Source organism: Vipera ursinii (assembly GCF_947247035.1).
Source record: "Vipera ursinii genome assembly, chromosome: 2".
In the NCBI taxonomy this organism is placed as follows: Eukaryota; Metazoa; Chordata; class Lepidosauria; order Squamata; family Viperidae; genus Vipera; species Vipera ursinii.
The window spans coordinates 3,237,009-3,257,775 of NC_139513.1; the positions used below are offsets into that span (position 1 = coordinate 3,237,009).

A 20,767-nucleotide genomic window follows, 5' to 3' on the forward strand; every position below is an offset into this window, starting at 1 on the left:
AGGATCTCCCCCTGGGGGCCACCAGTCGACATTCTCTGACCGGTGGCACCCTGAGGAGGCCCTCTCTGTGGGAACGCACAGGGCGGAGGGAAGTTGATGCCGGCAGCAGGTGTTCCCTCAGGTACTCCGGACCCCTGCCACGTAGGGCTTTGAATACAATTACTAGTACCTTGAATCTCACCCGGAAGGCAACCGGTAACCAATGCAGCTCACGGAGCAGAGGTGTAACGTGGGAGTATCGGGAGACTCCCAACACAACTCTCGCGGCTGCATTCTGTACCAGTTGGAGCTTCCGGGTGGTCCTCAAGGGCAGCCCCATGTAGAGAGCGTTGCAGTAGTCTAGTCGAGAGGTCACGAGCGCATGAGTGACCGTGCATAGATCATCCCGGCTTAGATAGGGCCGCAACTGGTGCACCAGGCGAACCTGGGTGAAAGCCCCCCTAGTCACAGCTCCTATATGATCTTCCAGGGTGAGCCGTGAATCTAGGAGGACTCCCAAGTTGCGAGCCCTATCTACGGGGGGTAATAGTTCACCCCCCATAGCCAGAGGTGGAATGTCCGAATAAACCCGGGATGAAGGTATGCAAAGCCACTCAGTCTTGTCGGGGTTGAGTTGAAGTCTGTTCCTCCCCATCCAGACCCGAACTGCCTCCAGGCAACGGGACATCACGTTGAGGGCATCACTGGGGTGGTTTGGGGTTGAAAGGAAAAGCTGGGTATCATCAGCATACTGATGATACCCAACTCCAAAACCACGAATGATCTCACCCAGCGGTTTCATATAGATGTTGAACAGGAGAGGCGAGAGGACCGACCCCTGAGGAACTCCACAAATGAGAGACCTCGCGGTCGACCTCTGCCCTCCTGCCAACACCGACTGCGAACGTCCCTGGAGATAGGAGGAGAACCACTGTAAAACCGTGCCTCCCACTCCCAATCCCCTGAGACGCCGCAGCAAGATACCATGGTCGATGGTATCGAAAGCCGCTGAGAGGTCTAATAGGACCAGAACAGAGGAATGCCCCCTGTCCCGAGCCCTCCAGAGATCATTCACCAGCGCGACCAATGCCGTCTCCGTGGTGTACCCGGGCCTGAAACCCGATTGGTACGGGTCTAGATAAACCGCTTCATCCAGGACCAGAGGGAGCTGATGTGCCACCACACTCTCAACAACCTTCGCAAGAAAGTGAAGGTTGGAGACAGGACGAAAGTTGTTCAATACAGCTGGGTCCAAGGCAGGCTTCTTGAGGAGAGGCCTCACCACCGCCTCTTTCAAGACGGCGGGGAAGCTACCCTCGCTCAGAGAAGCCGATATAACTGCCTGGAACCAGCTGCGTGTCCTCTCCCGGGCTGCATAGACCAGCCAGGAAGGGCACGGGTCCAATAAACATGTGGTGGTGCTCAGCCTCCCGATGATCCTGTCCACTTCCTCCGGAGTCACAGAATCAAACTCCTCCCAGGTGATATCGACAAGACCGCCCACGTCCTGCTCGACAGAGTCTGCCCAGTCAGAGTCCAGACCGGTCCGAATCCGAGCGATTTTGTCCGACAGATGCTGGTTAAACTCCTCGGCACGACCCTGCAAGGGTTCCTCCCTCACCTCCTGATTCAGGAGGGAGTGAGTCACCCTAAACAGGGCGGCCGGGCGATTATCTGCGGACGCGATAAGGGTGGCGAAGTGGTTAGACCTCGCCTCCCTTATCGCAGCGAGATAAGATCTAGTATAGGTTCTTAGTCGCAATCGGTCGGATTCGGATCGGCTGGATCTCCAACCGCTCTCTAGGCCCCGACGCTTCATCTCCCGGAGCTCCGCGGAGAACCATGGAGCTCGACGGGATCTGCACCGGGTCAGGGGCCGCAGGGGTACAACTCGGTCAAGAGCCTCAGTGGCTGACCTTTCCCAGGCTTCCACTAAGGCGTCTGCCGAGCTGTGAGCAAGGGAGGCAGGTGGGGACCCCAGTGCCGCCTGGAACCTCTGGGGATCCATTAAGCGTCTGGGGCAGTACCATTTAATTTATGAGATAAGTGACCAACTAATTCCATTACTATGATTTGATTCTTTGTATTTCCTCTCTCTTCCATTCCTATCCTAGCTTCCCTGCAATCTTGCCAAAGACTGAGTAACTCTGCCTCATCTTTTTCCTTCAGCAGCTGATACAGTTTTTATTTGGGATTTTGGCTATTTCCTCAGAGGGCTGAGGAAATTTCTTTTGAATTGGTCTTGGTAGTTTTTTCTTAAGCTTCCATTCTCAATGGAGCACTTTGGAAAGTACACTCTTGAGGAAGTTACAAGAGTGATGTATCTTCTCCTCATAATTTTCAAAATCACCACTATCCCTTGTTTCATCTTGATGCCACATCACTTGGGAATTTCCTTCAAACAGTTGAAGAGCAAGATGAGGTAATGCAACATCCAGGCTGCATAAATACCTTGGGTGAGGTTTTGGGCAGGGCAGATGCTGTGCAGATGAACACTGTCTTATCCTCTCAGATGTTAGCCTTTTATTGAGCTCGGTCTACACTACAGAAGCTACTGCAGGTTCGAGCTTGGAAGATATTCTGCTAACAGTGTAATGAAGACAGTTACATGGCAGGAAACAGTGCAGGCATAGAAAAGATGGTCCTCTTTCTCCTGTTAGTTCTGCTGATCCTGTTCCTGCCTTGCCCAGCCTCCAAGATTTGGAAGACCTCCTGCCCTTTGACTCTGAATCGGGATGGGGAACAGCCATTGATTTATGGCAAGCCAGGAGACCTTTACATTAGTGGCATGATCTGTGGAATAAAGACTCTTTTCCAACAAAATAATTTCCACAGGACTCCCTCTGCTATGGTTTCCGAGTAAGACTACAGGGCTGTTCCACATTATTTGATTTCTGCCATGTTGGTAACATTCTGCTCCTTCCAAATTCCCAGGCCTCTCTCTTCTTTATTGGCCAATTGCTGTCCATTTTTTTCTTTAGAGGAACGTCTGAGTTGTATTTCATGGGCTGCAAATAATGTGGCTGTAAGCTATAATGCTGGTTGACAAGCTAGAGGAATGGGAAGTCTTTCTGCCATCAGTTTAATGTGCAGAACAAAGAGCTACTCTGCTTTTCTTCTGCATATTTTCAGCAAACGTGACTAGAAATGGTTGATGAGAAAGTCTGTGGATATATCAATGCAAAGCCACCAGCCCAGAGCACAAACTGGTTAGTGAAGAGAAGGGGAATGAATTTTTACATGGTGCAAATGGGAAAAAGGTGCTTTAAAAAGGAATGAGCAATTTGGTTTCTGGTTCTCTCTCTGTCTCTCTTAAATAAGGGTATGAGTTGAATGGTTTGTGAAGTAACCAACAAAACCTAAGCATCAGCAATACCGCTTAGGAAGTGAATCTTGGCCATCTCTCAATCTCTAGTTCATACATTCACTAGGTCTTGCATCTTTGTAAACCTGAATAAAGTATCTTGATCACTTTTCCTGTGCCAATCAATGAATTATATCCAGAAATGGGCAGTTTGGAAATAAGAATCTGCTTCAAAATACATCAAAATATGTCTAAAATAACATCCACCTCCCACCTCCCAAAGGCAGCAGATAGAAAATAGCTTAGCTAGAATTGAGGATGGATGTTGACATAGTCAATAGTTACTGATACATTGAAAAGGTTTATGTTAAAAAAAGAACAATGAAATACACTGGCTTCTTGCTGTGATTAATGTTGATAAATTGCAATCATATTTCCAGGAAAGGATCTTCATATTACTGGAAAATTCTGTCCTTCCTCTTTGCTGTCCGAGAGATCAACCAGGATCCAAAATTCTTACCCAATATCACTTTGGGCTACACAATCCAGGACAGCTATTTTGATGTGAAAATGACTTCAGATGCTCTGCTGGACCTGCTTTCAGTGGGAGAGGCCAACGTGCCCAACTATAGCTGTGGAAGGCAGAAAAGCATTCTGGCACTTATTGAAGGAGCTGCGATGGACATCTCTATCCAGATTTCAACCTTGCTGGAAACCTACAAAATCCCACAGGTGTTTGTATGCATGGAACTATATCTAGATTTGTAACAGGAGCGAAAAGCCAGCAGCCTAATATCCCAATGCTGATTGTCGACTCATGAAATCTAATTGTCTGCAATAGTGGCGAATAACTATAGCTCGTGTATAGGGTGTGTGGGGGGAGGGTTTGTTCTCCAAGCTGGTGGGTTGGTTTCTAAACATTTTGTTACCAAGCTAAGTAACACCTTCAGCAGAGTTTAGGAGATGTCTGTTTATAAGGGCTTCATGTGTGCACGTGTCAAGAGAGGGTCTTGGGTCATCAGCCACGCTACCACCCACCACGTTTGTGAATTCATTGAAGACTGTCACTCCACAAGCAATTCCATCAACAGACACATTGACCCACAACCTATCTATGAACCTGTCAGAATCCAAATCAACCTCACAGCCAACCGGAGGCAGCACAGATCCTCAATCAACCCATGCAAGCCCCCCTCACCAGCAGTTGACCTCCCCATGACCCTGACTTGATGTAACCTCCCCATCAGAAACCTCTCATTGATGACTCACACCTGACCCATCCCAAGACCCCCACTTGACCCATCTCCACTTGAAGCCCTTATAAACAGAAGAACACTGAGAAAGACATCCCCTAAACTCCGCTGAAGATGTTACCTAGCCTGGTAATGAAACATTCGGAAACCAACCGACAAGCTCGGATAATGAACCTTCACCCTCAGATCCAATTCTGATAATTTCCCCCTTAATAATAGCATCTTCAAAGCATGACCCAGCCATTCTTGAACAGACAGAAAGCCTGAACCCCCCCTTAATGATTACTTTGATTCAGTGTTGGCTGGATGATTTCAGACGTCTCAATCACTGGTGGAGAAATGACCTCTAAAGTGAGGTTCCTGCTTAAGGGCTTGTAGATTGGCAAAGTGACAAGGGAAGCAGCTTCCATATAAAAGGTTTTTTTTTGACTTCCGGTGGCTCCGCGGCGCCGGAGACAGCCTTCCTGGGCTGCCCGCGGCTCAGCTGTGTGATTTTCGCCCGAAACAGCGCCGATCAGCTGTTCGGGCGAATTTGAAGCCCCCTCCTCGGGAGAAGAGGAGGGGGAGAGGCCCCAGGTAGGGGTCGAGTTCTCCGGGGCCGCCTGAGCTTGTAGCTTGGGCGGCCGAAGGATTGAACTCCCCCGTAGCCTGGGTCGCTCCCAGCTGGCCTGCGCCTCTGCTCCTGACTTTATGGAGCGGAGCCAGGCGTCTGCGACCACCCCTGCCTGAAGGAAGGACTATGGAGCAATAAGAGCAGGCAGAGCGGTACAAGAGGAAAAGGTGAAGAGGATTATTTTATTTTACTCTCGAGCTTAATGGTTTTTTTAAACTTAAAGTGAAAGTGCGTCATAATTGAAAGTAAAAGATGGCGGCTAAACCTCCCCCTAAAACTCTTCGGAGTGCTGGAACTTCTCCGGTGCAACAATCTTCATTACAGGCGTTGTATCCTCCTGATGTATTGACACTGAAGGACTTACGAGATGCTTTGGAAAAACATGCCCAGGTAATTTTGGAAGCAATGGGTGATAAATTTGCACAGATGGAGGAGAAATTGAAGAAGTTGGAGGAGAGAATGGAGGAGAGAATGGAACAGAAGTTCAGTGTGATGAAGGTAGACATTTTGTCTTCAGTGTATAAAGTGGCTGAATGTGTGGAAGTTTTGGAGGAAAAAGTGGAAGATTTGACTCAAAAGAATGCTATATTAGAAGCAAAAGTATTGGAGAATGAAGATTTAAGAGACAAATTGGATAGAGAATCGAGTCTTGCTCAATATTTCCAGATGCAGTTTGCCATTAGAATCAGAGGTTTAAAGGAGAATATTAAGGAAGATCTAAAGCAGCTGGTTTCTGAGGCTCTCGAAGTGGTATTGAACCAGCCAGCATCTGAAATAAAAGGAGGCATGGATAAAGTGTTTCGTGTGAACTCATGGATTGCTAGACAGAGAAAGTTGCCTAGAGATGTGGTGGTTTATTTTGTAAAAAGGGAAATTAGAGATGAAGTTATACGAGCTGCCTATGATACTAAAGTCGTGATTGCTGGTCAAGAAGTTCTGGTTCTAAAAGAAATTCCTCCAAAGATTTTAAGGAAAAGGAAGGATTTTACATTTCTTGTGCAAGAGCTCAAGCAACGAGATATAAGGTTCAGATGGGAGATCCCAGCTGGGTTGATGGTGATGCATGAACGTAAAAGGTACCGTCTGGTTACTGTGATGCAAGCACGTGATTTTTACAATAATATTTTAAAAGCAACCCCATTAACACTTCTGGAAGTTGCAAAGGGATCTGGAGAAGGAGAACATCAAGAGGCTGAAGATGGACAGACAGAGGAGAATGGGGCTGGAGGAGATCAAGATATAACACTTTTGGATGATCCCAGAGAACAGAGGGTGACGCGTGCTGCTTTAAAACGATCAAAAAAGATAAAAGAACAAGATTAGCAGAAGTCTATGGAACTTTCACAACGTACTTACAGCCAAGTAGTGGGAGGTGGGAAAAGATTTGGGTGAGGAATGTATAATTTACACAAGTTTGAAATCTAAGAGAGAATTTTTACAAAATGTTTTATAGATGGTATTTAGATTTTAAAAAGTTAAGTATGTATTTGAATTATTAGCCTAAAAGTTGGAGAAAGATTACTTGCAAGAACGTTATATTATGGAAGGGAGAAAATGGCTTGAGTTTATCCAGAATAAGTATAGGGTCAAGAAGTTTCATATTTGAATAAGTCTTCTTTCTTTGTTTCTTTTTCTATATTATTATTATTATTATTATTATTATTATTATTATTATTATTATTATTATTATTATTATTATTATATATATTTAATACTACTAAGGTTTGTTTTATCCTATATAAGCTAGAGAGATATTCAATATTATTAAGGTTTGTTTTATCCTATATAAGCTAGAGAGTGATGGATTTTAGAGTTTATAATTGTTAGTATATGATTGTTTATGATTGCTTTTTATATATATACCTTGTATTTAGCTCTGGGAAGTCGGGGGGGGGAGGGGGGAGGTAGGGAGGGGGGAGGAGGGAGGGGGAAGGGGGGATTCTTAAAGGAAAATTGTATTTTAAAACTTTTCAATAAAAAAAAGGTTTTTTTTTTTGGTAAAAGGTGGTTTAGCCTTTCTCCAAGAAGAAAAACAATATTTTAATCCTCACTTTGGATAATTAATGTTTTGGTGTTGATCTGACTAAATGATGAACCTTAATACCTTCCTTTTCTTTTCAGATCAGTTATACTTTTGCTTCACATGTGCTAAGCGATAAAACTCAGTTCCCCTTTTTCTATCAGACTGTCCCTTCAGAAGAAACCCAGTACTCTGGGATCGTGAGACTTCTCCATCATTTCAAATGGACTTTAATAGGGCTCCTTGCTCCAGATAATGATGATGGAGAAACCTTCATGAGAACTTTAACAACCCTGCTCACAAGGAATGAAATTTGTGTGGTTTTGTCACAAACTGTCTCTGTGGTGGCCATCAATGTATATATTAATCTAGAACAATTCTACAAATGGACACAAGTCAATGTCTTTGTTTATTTTGGAGAACCAGGTTCCTTCATACATGGAATATTTATTATGCAGAACGTGTTTAACCTTGTGAAATCATCCACTCCTGGCAAAGTCTGGATCACTACAGCTAGCTGGGATTTTATGCTGGATTTGAGATATAGTCCACGAAATATACTCTACACTTCTGTTTATTTTTCCTTCTTCACCCACCAAAAAAAGTGGGCAAACCAGGATGATTTCCATTTATTTTATCGATCAGTTAGGAGATTTGTAGAGATAACATTTCCTTGTTCATATTCAAAGCATCCCTTGGCCAAGAAAGGTAGGACAAGGTGCACTGAGAAAGAGAAGCTGAAGATCCAACTGACCCAGGAGGAGAAAGAAAGAAGCTTCTCTCTAGACAACTACAACATTTACCACGCTGTCTGGGCTGCAGCACAGGGATTAAATATTGCATATTCTTCCAGAAGTGAGAAGATGAGGAGGAAGGATAGAGACAGGATGGAAGTTCATAAACTGCAACCATGGCAGGTATTTATCTTTTCCATTATAGGTCTCTATCCTCTACTTGAGGCTCAGTACTATAACTGCATAATTTGTATAGGTGGAAACAATGCACCATGCTGAGATTTGAGAGAATAGAATAGAATAGAATAGAATAGAATAGAATAGAATAGAATAGAATAGAATAGAATAGAATAGAATAGAATAGAATAGCAGATTTGGAAGGGACCTTGGAGGTCTTCTAGTCCAATCCCCTGCTCTGGCAAGAAACCCTATACCACTCAGACAAATGGTTCTCCAATCTGTTCTTAAAAACTTCCACTGTTGGAGGATTCATGACTTCTGGAAGCAAGTTGTTCCACTGAATAATTGTTCTAACTGTCAGGAAGTTTCTCCTTAGTTCTAGGTTGCTTCTCTCCTTGATTAGCTTCCATCCGTTGCTTCTTGTCCTGCTTTCAGGTGCTTTGGAGAATAGTTTGACTCCCTCTTCTTTGTGGCGGCCCCTGAGATATTGGAACACTGCTATCATGTCACCCCTCACCCTTCTCTTCATTAAACTACACATACCCAATTCCAGCAACCGTTCCCTATATGTTTTAGCCTCCAGCCCCCTAATCATCTTTGTTGCTCTTCTCTGCACTCTTTCTAGCTTTTCAGTGTCTTTTTTATGTCGTGGTGATCAAAACTGGATGCAGTATTCCAAGGGTGGCCTTATCAAGACATTAGAAAGTGGCATCAACACTTGACATGATCTTGATTCTATCCCTCTATAAATGCAACAGTTAACCTCCCCTAGGCACAAAACAATAGTGGTTCATGTGCTTATTTAAAAGTTCTAAAAGAAAAATGATTACTTAACTATTGCAATACTATCTTCATCCCATTACATCAGCCCATCCCAACCAGCCAGGGAGGAAAGGTATTTAACAGATCCCATCAGTTAAAAGACTCTGACCAGTGGGGTCTAGGAAGGCAGCCTTCTCTGCCATTTTCCCCATCCCTATGGAATATTCTTCTCCCAGAGATGAATTATTCTTCCCTCTCTCCCCCGGTCTTCTTAAAATATGGCTCTGTTTACTTCTATGGAGAGCCCAGAGAACTATTTCCCTGCAAAGCCCTCCCTTTGCCTTTTGACTAATTTTAATAGTGTTCGCTCATTCTTCTCTCCTTTTAATTTTTAACTTTTATGTATACTTTTTTATATTTTCACATTCTATTGTACATCCCATAGGTGCTTTTTTCATGAGGCAAGTGGACTTTGTTGTTGTTGTTTTTTTTGAAGGCATTTTGCTTCTCATCCAAAGAAGCTTCTTCAGCTCTGGCTGGATGGTGGGGGAATGGAAGGATTTGCTACTCAGAAGGATGCACTACTCAGGTGACCCTGAGCACACAGAGAAGCCTCCAGGTGGCCTCAATGACTCTCTAAAAGAATGCAAATGACCAGCTGCCTGCAAAAAGTATAAAAGAATGCAAATGACCAGCTGCCTGCAAAAAGTATAAATCCTTCTATTCCCCACCATCCAGTCAGAGCTGAAGAAGCTTCTTGGATTAGAAGCGAAACGTCTTAAAAGAAGAACAAGAAAGTCCAGTTGCCTCGTGAAAAAGCACCTTTGGGATAACTATGACTTGGATGATTGAAAATCTTCATAGACATTTAGCTATTCTATTGTACAGAGTTCAACAATGAAGGAGATGGGTGGTTCACAAATTATAATATGGCAATACAGAAAAATACCAAGATAAGTCTAAATTCACAGTTATGCCATGTACCTAAGAGAGAGACACTGAGTCATTTGATATTTCCTTGATTATTTTATTTTTGTGCTAAAATATCCTAAACTTTGCCAGTTTCATATTTTTTTTCCTGAGTAGAAACTCAGCTCAGATTTAGGAATCTTAGTAATGCATAAGGATAATGCTTTCTTTCCCAAAGGACTAGATCTCATAATAGACATTCAAGATCAAAATAAGACATATCCAGATATTTAAAAATGCATAGCCACCTGAGTTTGAATGAGTTTTGCATTTCAAGGCTGAAAAATTGATCCTCTCCTTTCCTTTTCGTCTTTCGTCTTCTTCCCCTTCTTCTCCATCTGTTATTTCTATTTTTCCTCCCCTGTGTTCTCCTTCACCTGTTCCAGTTGCACTCCTTCCTCCAAAGCTCCCATTGTCACAACTCTTCCATGGGTGGAGTGTATTTAGATGTGAATGGCAAGATGACAGCTGATTTAAACATCATGAGCTCTGTGATATTCCCTAATAAGTCCATAAAGAGAAGGAAATTTGGGAATCTGAGAAGAGAAGGATCGCCAGACCTCAAGCTTTTCACTGATCAAGAGGGTACTGCCTTCCTCAACCTACTGAACAAGGTGAGAGAGAAAAGGCTTTAATTTCTCCAACTTTGGTCACTTCACTGCCTTGAATACCTGCCAATTTCTTCTAACTGCAAAAACCAAGAGACCTCATCTTCTTTCAGGCACCAGCTCTGCAAAAGAAATAGATCCTTCAGTTAGGAAGGTTTCTTTGCCTGGCTTCTCTCCACTACTGATATTATTCCTGTACTAGTGATTTATCATATCTTCGTAAACATCGTGAGGCTATTCTTGATATCACACAAAGTCTGTTATCATTACTGTTAGCTTGGGATGAGAATGCAATGAAGTCTACAGAGTTCCCACAACAGGGGTCAGCATGACAAAAAAAATATGGAACTTTCCCCTCACCCATTTTGTGAATTATGGGGCTTGTGGAAGTTGTCAAGGAAAGCTTAAATCAACATTATTTGGACAATGTGGACAATGGAGATACTGTCTTAGGGAGGCAACAGAAAAACAAAGCCATCCAGGCATGTTTTAGTCAGGGCAAGTTGAATGAAGAAAACTCCTTAGCATTGATATATACTGGCATTTAGAAAAATGCCATCAAATCATCTGGAGCTCAGCCCATTGAAAGAATAACTTCATTGAAAACCTTGAAGAAGCAGGAAGGAGCAAACAGAATGAGGTCTAACCAAAGAAGCAATAAATAGTTGCATTAAACAATTAACCAGTGGAACAACCTGCCTCCAGAGGCTGTGGATGCTCCAATACTGGAAGTTTTTAAGAAGAGACTGGACAGCCATTTGTCTCAAATGGTATAGGGTTTCCTGCCTGAGCAGGGGTTGGACTAGATGACCTCCAAGGTCCCTTCCAACTTTATTATTGTTGTTGTTGTTATTGTTGTTGTGCTGGTACTTACCTTTAAAGCCCTACATGGCTTAGGCCCAGGATATCTGCAGGACCGTCTGCTGCCGGGGACGACTTCCCATCGCCCAGTGCGCTCACACAGAGAGGGCCTCCTCAGGGTGCCGTCGGCCAGACAATGTTGGCTGGCGACCCCCAGGGGGAGGGCCTTCTCTGTGGGAGCGCCAGCCCTTTGGAATCAACTCCCCCTTGAGCTTCGGATGGCCCCGGACCTCCGGTCCTTTTGCCGCGACCTCAAAACCTTCCTTTTCCATCAGGCTGACCTGGATTGATGATGGGTTTTTAAAAGTTTAAATTTTTAACTGTGTAATTAATATCTGGGGCTGTTATTTAACTTTTTTTTTTAACTTTTGTATTGCTGTTTTTTTATTGCTGTTAGCCGCCCTGAGTCCTTCGGGAGATAGGGCGGCATATAAGTCCCATAATAAATAAAATAAATAAATAAATATAACAGTATACTGGTTTTGAAGCACCAAATTCAACACACTACTTAAGAATGACTTTATTCTCTGGAACCCTCATACCCACAAGTAAATGAGGCCTATCACATTTCTTTAATTTCATCTTCTTTTTTGCTCAGCTCCTGCCTTCTTCCAAGTGTGTGGAAAGCTGCCATCCAGGTTTTGTCAAGGTGCCTCGGGAAGGGGAACCCCCTTGCTGTTATGACTGCCTATCTTGTGGAGAAGGGACCATCTCCATTTGGGAAGGTGGGTGATGCTGGAGAAAAAAAGCAGCTTTCAGAGGAGTGGTGTCTGTGTGTGTGTGTGTGAACTGGCACTTTGGGGAGGCTAGCAGCACCTACATGTTCACAGTTTTCACCACAATAACAAACGTGGTGCTGTAACACCAAGCCATAAGCTTTGTCCCTCTGAGCCAGGTCTTGGTGCACTTAGAAAAGGGCTGAGACTTGCATCAAAACATTGACCTCAACTTTCATCAGTCTGTGTTATGACCTGGATAGGCAAGACTAGGCTGGCCTCCAGAGAGTTCTTTGTTGCTGTTGGAAAGGGTTAGCAAATGACCCTCCACTGACCAGTCAGGCTCCACCCCCAGTCCCTTCTAAAACAGCCCTTAATGACTTGGCAATTCCACAAGGCAAAAGTCTGGACAGAAAGTCAGGGCAGTTCTCAAAACAAGGCAAAGGTCCAAGAAAAGGAGCAGTTTTCCAAAGGGCATGGTGAAAGAAAAGGCAAACGCAGTTCACAAACAAGGGCACAGTTCAAACCAAAAAGCCAAGAGCATTTTTCAAAACAAGACAGGGTCCAAGGCAAGGCAGATCTGAAGGGAGAGAATCTTCAGAGCTAGGGCAAGCCAAGGGCAGTCCTCGCAGCAAGGCAAAAACAGTCTTTGATTCATGGAGCAAAAGCAGTTCTTGAAGCAAAGCAAAAAGCTGTTGTGTATGCCACCTTAACACCAGGTGGCATCAGTCAGGTGATCTGATTGGTCAACCTGTCCGGCGGAAAATATAGGACACCGGGTTGGGTGTCTGTCACCTGTTTGGCGGGAGAATAGAGCCAGTGGGTTGGCTGACTGCGGGGATGTGGGAATCAATATAAGAGGGCACCTGGGGGGAAAGTTCTCAGTTCCATCTTGTAACCAATAAAGACATATACTCTGACTGCCATCTCCTGGTCATTGCACGTGACACCAGTTCTTAAAACAAAGTGAAAGCAGGAAAAGCTGAGGGAGTGTAATCTGAAAAACAAACACTTGTTCCTGGCAAAAGCCCCTCATACAGCATCTCCTTAAATGTTACTTTCCAGGTGAACCTTGTAAAGAGGGGCAGGGTACCCTCCTCCTGAGTAGTTGAATTGCCCTGTGCTGACTCTGCCTTCTCCCAATTCTTCATACTTGGGGACTGTGTGGGGAGAGGCATTTGATGATCTCTAGAGCTCTGGAGCTCTTCTGCTCTTCCTTGATCAGCCTGAACCCTCTTTCCCTCCCTGGCTACTCTTACGAGGCTCAATAGGCCTGGGACTGCCTTGTCCTCATTCTCAGGTTGTTCCTGTCATATATTGGCCTTTTGTATATGTTGTAAGTGTTTGCTCAGGTTGCACTGCTTGCTAATTGCTTGCATTCAATTGCTAAGTGCTAGTGTATGCTTGTAACGGTTGCTAGCCAGCTCAGACTGGTTGTCTCCAGCTGGCTAAGTAGGTCTTTGGGTGGGAAACCTATGCTTCAAACCTATCGGTCGCAGCCTATCGGCCAACCATATAAATAGCTGCACAGCAGCTCCCTTGTTGCTTTTGTTCTGTTCTGACCTTCAATAAAGCATGTTGTTGTTTTGAACCTTCTGTCTCGCTCAATGCCTGCAAAGAACCAGCTATACAACACTGGCGATGAAGGTGGGATGTGCTAATTCTTCGTAACAGCCTGAAGTCATTAGGGGGTGAGACCAGCACAGAGTCTGGTAGGGAACAGCATTCCCCCCACCCTGGTCTGCCTAGCAATCCACACTGGTGACCACCCCACCCTGAGGATCAGTCCCTGGGCTACGCAGAAGCCAGCAGGATGAGGCAGTGTGAGACATGAGTCATGAAGACTTCTCACCATGGCGAAGGTCGGAAAGCTCGGAGAATTCGATGTGATGCACCCAGACAGATGGTCATCCTACATTTCCCACATAGAAAACAACCTGCGTGCAAATCAAGTCAGCGAAGATGGGCTGAAGGCCACAACCTTCCTCTGTGTGTGCAGCCCAGCCACCTTCAATATTGCAGAGAACTTGGTTGCCCCAGCGCCATTGGAAACCATCATGTATGCAGATCTAAAGAAGAAGCTGTATGACCACTTTGAACCAAAGCTTTCAGTGATAGCGTGGAGGCATGCCTTCAAATAACACAAACAACCCGGTGAGTTGGTGCCAGAATTCATTGCAGTGCTTTGTCAAGCTTCGTGACTCTGCAATTTCTCCAACCTAGAGCAGCAACTAAGAGACCGCTTAGTCTGTGGACTCAGGAACAGAGAGCTCCAACAAAAACTCTTTGCGAAGGTGACCGTCTCACTTCAGGAGGCCTTAAAGGAAGTCATGGTGGACAAAGCCACTGGAGGAGCAGTGAAGGCATTGTGGCCTCCAAAAGTGCGCCATCTTCAGAAACCATCCACCATGAGGACGTCGAATGAGGGGAAGATACCGACTTCGACCACGAAGTTGACAAAATTCAATGGCACCATGAAAGAGAAACGAGGCCGGCTGACAAGGCAGTTCTGTTCCCGTGGTGCTTGGGCTGCGGAGGCCACCATCAATGTGCAGATTGCTGTTTCAGGACAGCCACGTGCCGAGTGTTGAGGTTGCCAGAGGGATGGCCAGCCAGATGAGACTTTCAGGAGAGGTACTGGGGCCCTGGGGCAACACCGAGTAGGGTTCTGCTCCAGCCGCCAGAGCATTTTTCGCACTGGTGCCCACCTACCTCTTAAACAGAAGTTGCGACTGCAGGTCGAGCTTCAAGGCGTTCCATGTAAAATGGAACTGGACACAGGCTCTGCTGTGTCCATCATCTCCACTGGAACCTTTTGGCATGTAGTAACAGATGGGACAAGCTATGACCATCTAATATCCTACTTACCGACTTCCAGAATTCCAGGGTGGCAGTCAAGGGCAAGGCCACACTTGCAGTGAAGTTCAAGGGGTTTTCAGGCCCACTAGATGTTATTGTGGCAGATGGCCAATGAACGAGCCTCATAGGGCTAGATTGGTTTGATGCATTGGGTATCCCAGGTCACTGGCATTCACCAGACTCAAACAACAGATTTGTCTTCTGTCTTCAAGGAATTTGCAGATGTTTTCAGCCCATGTTTGGGAGAGTACAAGGGCCCTCTGATAGCTTTTAAACTTAATCCCCAGGTTGCGCCAATTCGGGTTAAGCCCCAATGTGTGCTGTTTGTGTTAAAGCATAAAATTGATTTAGAGCTGGACAAGCTTGTTAGTCAGGGGGTTTTAGAGCCTGTAGACAGTGGGGAGTGGGAAATCCCCATTGTAATGCCACTCAAGGCCAACGGAGAGGTATGAATATGTGCTGTCTACAAGTGTACCATTAACCGGGCACTACAGCAGCATGCGTACCCCATCCCAGTTGTCAGCCATATTCTGGCATCATTGCAAGGAGGCCATGTGTCCTAAGTCAAGTATTGGCTTGGATTCATACAGGATGGCTTGAAAATAGCGGGGGGCCCGAGTTCCAGAGTTTTTTCAGTTGGAAAAATGAGCTTTCAGCTCACAAGGGGTGCATCCTTTGGGGTAGCAGAGTCATAGTCCCCAGTTCAATCAGGCCCAGAGTTGTCCAGTCTCTGCATGAAGGCCATCCAGACATTGTCCAGATGAAGGCACTGTCAAGGAGCTACCTCTGGTGGCCAGAGCTAAATAAAGCTATCAAGGCCAAGTACACGGGTGTTATATGTGTTAACAGTCCAGACCAGAAATGCCGCAGGCCCCTGTCCACCAATGGGAGGAAATGCATACACCGTGGTCAAGGATCCATGTTGATTTTGCTGGCCCCTTTCAGGGATAGTTGTTTTTAATAGTGGTTGATAGCCACTCTAAATGGTTGGAGGTGGTTCCAAATCCCAATATGACTACTCCAAGGATCATCCAGGTGTTGCAGTCACTGTTTGCAATGCATGGGCTGCTGGACGTCTTAGTCTCTGACAACGGAGCCCAGTTCACCGCATCAGAATTTCTGGCCTTCCTCAGAGCCAATCTCATTAGGCATGCTACATCAGCTTCTTTTCACCCATCGTCAAATGGGCAAGCAGAACAGATGGTTCGTACAACCAAAGAGTCCCTTAAATGCATTAGGTTAAATGCATTGGTCGGCAACCTGAAAAAGGAAAAGAGCCACTGGGACCGGTTCAATCACACACACAAAAAAGTGGGAGCCGCGTGCGTGCGTCCATGCACGCGCATGCGCGCGTCCATGCACGCGCATGCGCAAAAAAGTTTTGCGCATGCGCAAAATGTTTTTTCTTGTGCATGCGCAGATGCGCGCGGTTGCCATTTTTTAAATGTATGATGGAACCGGTTGCGCAATGCCGATGGCCCGTTTGCAGAGCTACCGCCTTCGGAGGAAGGCGGCAGCTCTGCAAACGTGCCGCGGAAGCTTTCCCAAAGAGCGGCACCGCTGCCCGTTCACGCGGAGATGCGTGGGCACCTCTCCAAAGGTTTGGAGAGGTGCGTGCGCACCTCCGCTCATTTGGAGAGGTGCACGCGCACCTCTCGGAACGGGCAGTGGCGCCGCTTGTTGGGAAAGCTGCCGCGGCATGTTTTCAGGCTGCCGCCTTCCTCTGAAGGTGGCAGCTGTGCAAACGGGCCGCGGCAGCTTTCCCAACGAGCGGCGCCACTGCCTGTTCACTAGGTTTGGAGAGGTGCGCGCACACCTCTACCCATTCGGTGAGGTGCGCGCGCATCTCTCCAAATGGGCGGTGCCACTCTCCATTTGGAGAGGTGCACGTGCACCACTGCCCGTTCGAAGAGGTGCGCGTGCACCGGGCGGTTGGGAGCCGCAGGAGATGGCTCAAAGGGCTGCATGCGGCTCCGGAGCCGCGGGTTGCCGACCTGTGCTATAGGGGACTGGTTCTGTTCTGACCTTCAATAAAGCATGTTGTTATTTTGAACCTTCTGTCTCGCTTAATGCCTGCAAAGAACCAGCTACACAACAGTTCCTCCTGAGCCATATGAACATCAGAGCCAGGGCTATTGTGTAGTGGGTCCGACGCAAGGAAGAGATGCCAGCCGGTGTGTGAGTTCAGCTCTTTATTGGAGGGGGATAGCGAACTGGGGAATGAGGGTTACCTGGCCTCCTTAAATACCCGGCCAGGTAAGCGGACAGCCAATGGGGTTGGCCCTAGGTTTCCCGCCGAAACTGGGTTTCCCGCCGAAACTGTTCAGGCCAACGCCCCCTGGTGGCTGTTGCTATGCAGGTGCCTGCATACATAACACCCCTCCCCCCTTAGAGAAGAACCATATAACAATTAACAATTTGCAACTACTATAACTATAAACACTGAGTCAACACTAATGATAAAAAACACAATGATTCCACTGTGTGTGGGTCACTTGCACACATAGTCCGACAGGTAGGCAGGTGTCCTGTGTGGCCGGGTGGACCATCTGGGTGTGGTTTGGCCCTGGGCTTGGACCGCGGGTTCTTGAGGCCTCTGTGTAGGGTTGCAAGGAGCTGGGATCAGGAGGCCCTCCTCCTCTGGTTCCTGCTTTGTGCAGTTCCCAGCTGGGTTGACCTCTCCTGGAGTGTGGTTCTCCTGTTGGGCATGTGTGATGTGCTCAGGGACCCTTCCTCTGAGCTGGTCGATGTGTCCCCTTATGCGTCTGTCCCCCTCCACCCCCACGATGTAAGAGAGGGGTCCTGTTTTCTCAACCACTGTCCCTGGAACCCATGGATGTCCAGCCCCGTAGTTCCTTGCCCAGACTAGGTCCCCTACATTGAGGACCCTGTGTGCAGGTGATGATGGCAATGGTGATGATGGTGATAATGGTGATGGTGGCCTTACGGTCTCGGCTGCTACCCGGTCTGGGTGTAAACGGTCCAGCTTGGTGATGAGGCGCCGTCCCCATCACAGTTCTGCTGGGCTCTTCCCAGTGGCCATGCATGGTGTAGTATGTTGGGCGAGCAGGAATTTCGCCAGCCTGTGATGCCAGTCCCCACTGATGATGCGCCGGAGTGTGTCTTTGGTCGTCCTTACCATCTGTTTGGCTTGCCCATTGGTCGATGGATGGAAGGGCGCGGAGGTGGCGTGCCTAATCCAGTTTGCCTTCAAGAACGCCTGGAATTCATTAGCGGTAAACTGAGGCCCGTTATCAGACACAGTTACGTGTGTGGCAAAGAGAGCTCTGAGCACCTGGATTGTCCTCCCTGAGGTCATGTTGGGAACAGGGACTACCTCTAACCACTTGGAGTGACTGTCCAGCACTACTAAAAACAGTTGGCCCTGGAATGGCCCTGCATAGTCAATGTGGATGCGGGACCAGGGTGTTTGTGTGGCCTCCCACCGGTGCACTGGTGCGTGTGGCATTTCTGGCCTGGATCTCTGGCACGTGTAACAGGCCTTGACCCGTTCCTCAATGTCCTTGTCCAGCCCTGGCCACCAGAGGTAGCTTCTGGCCAGAGCCTTCATCCTGACCACCCCCGGGTGTCCCTTGTGTAAGGAGTCCAATACCCTAGCCCGTACTGTGGTAGGGATGATGACCCTGCTACCCCAGAGAAGACAGCCCCTGTGCGTGGAGATCTCGTTGCGTCTGGTGAAATAGGCCTGGAACTCAGGCCCCGGGGACTTGTCCTGCCACCCCGTGCAAACCCATGAGTGTACCCTGCCCATGATGTTGTCAGTGGCTGTGTGACTGGCTATGTCCCTGGCATGAACTGGACACTCTGGTAATTCCTGCAGGGCTAGGACCTGCGTTGCTGGAGCCGGGTCTGGATCCGGGGTGTCTAGGGGTAGCCTACTTAGACCGTCTGCGTGGCCCATCTCCTTCCCTGGCTTGTGCACCAGCTTGCAATTGTAGGCTGCAAGGAAGATGGACCACCGGAGTATTCTGGGGGACAGAATTTGGGGGGAGAAGGAAGGAAAAATGCCTTTCCCTTCAGCTCGTGGAGCGTTGCCCCAGTGACTTCAGCTCTTGGTCAGCAGCAATCCCACCTTCGTCGCCACTATTGTGTAGTGGGTCCGACGCAAGGAAGAGACGCCAGCCGGTGTGTGAGTTCAGCTCTTTATTGGAGAGGGGTAGCGAACTGGGGAATGAGGGTTACCTGGCCTCCTTAAATACCCGGCCAGGTAAGCGGACAGCCAATGGGGTTGGCCCTAGGTTTCCCGCCGAAACTGGGTTTCCCGCCGAAACCGTTCAGGCCAACGCCCCCTGGTGGCTGTTGCTATGCAGGTGCCTGCATACATAACAAGGGCCATTCTCACAGCAGACACCAAAAGCAGAATAGGATACTGGTTTTCATAGAAAAAAACCCAAACCTCACTAACCCACCCCTTGTGAGACATGTGCACTGAATCAGCCATACACTAATTTATTTCATTCATTCATACATTTTCATTTTGGCCTATCATTCATACAAAAGAAGTTACAGAAATAGATGGCCCCTAGATATATTTAATTTAGCCACCCAGTTGCCTTTAAGTTTGTTAGGCTAGAGATTCCCACATTCTCTTGAGAACTGCTGGTGACGTAGGAAGGGGACTGGTACCCTTTCCCCTAAAATCTTCCCATGTTTCATCATTTTTATAAAATCTCCACCTCAAACATGTGTGAAGGAGCTTTCGCCCAAAACAGAGTATTTGACCAAATGGAAAAAGAATAACCTTTACCAGAGACATTATACTTTTTTGTTTTCAGATGCAAAAATGTGCCTGACATGTCCAGAAGATCAGTATCCGAACATGGCCAAAGTCCAATGTATTCCCAAAACAATAACTTTCATGTCTTACCTAGAACCTTTGGGGATCATCCAAGCCTCTTTTATCTTATGTTTCTCTATCACTACTGCCCTGGTGTTAGGAATCTTCATTAGACATCGAGAAACTCCAATTGTCAAAGCCAACAATCGGGACCTCTCCTACATCATCCTGGTCTCCCTCCTGCTTTCCTTTCTGACTTCCTTTCTCTTCATCGGTCAGCCAAGAAAGTCCACCTGCCTTCTCCGTCAAACAATCTTCAGCATTGTTTTCTCACTTGCTGTCTCTTCTGTCTTGGCCAAAACCATCACAGTGGTATTGGCCTTCCTAGCCACAAAGCCAGGACACTCGATGAGGAGATGGCTGGGAAAAACTTTGACCAACTCCATTATTATTTTTGGCTCTAGTGTCCAGATTGCCATTTCTGTAGTTTGGTTGGGAATCTCTCCCCCTTTTCCTGATTCTGACATGTATTCCCAGCCTGGAGAGATTGTTCTGCAATGCAACGAAGGTTCTATTGCCATGTTTTATGGAGCCCTGGGCTATATGGGCTTTCTGGCCACCATCTGCTTCACAGTGGCTTTCCTGGCCAGAAATCTGCCTGGGGCTTTCAATGAAGCCAAGCTGATCACCTTCAGCATGCTGGTCTTCTGTAGTGTCTGGATCTCCTTTGTGCCCACCTATCTGAGCACCAAAGGGAAATACATGGTGGCCATGCAGGTCTTCTCCATCTTGGCCTCCAGTGCTGGGCTGCTGGTTTGCATCTTCATCCCCAAATGCTACATCATTTTACTAAGACCAGATCTGAACACCAAGGAACATTTAATAATAAAAGTAAAATAGAACTCCTAACTTTTCTGGATTCATTTTTTAGCAATGTAATTTAAGAAGAAAATTTCCTTGATCTTCCAAATATTGGTGAATGTAATGTAATAATAATAATGATAATAATAATGACGATGACAACAACAAGAACAAGAACAAGAACAACAACAACAACAATAATAATAAAGTTGGAAGAGACCTTGGAGGTCATCTAGTCCAACCACTTGCT

The 20,767-nt window shown here is 46.6% G+C and overlaps 1 protein-coding gene across 1 annotated transcript; it reads left to right on the forward strand.

Moving 5' to 3' along the window:
• Positions 1-19,662: 19,662 nt before the first annotated feature.
• Positions 19,663-20,556, forward strand: LOC310633236 (vomeronasal type-2 receptor 26-like; the record flags this gene model as incomplete). The annotated part of the gene is made up of 1 exon (XM_083350925.1): positions 19,663-20,556. The coding sequence occupies one exon, from the start codon at positions 19,663-19,665 to the stop codon at positions 20,554-20,556; it is 894 nt and encodes a 297-aa protein (XP_083207051.1).
• Positions 20,557-20,767: the final 211 nt, after the last annotated feature.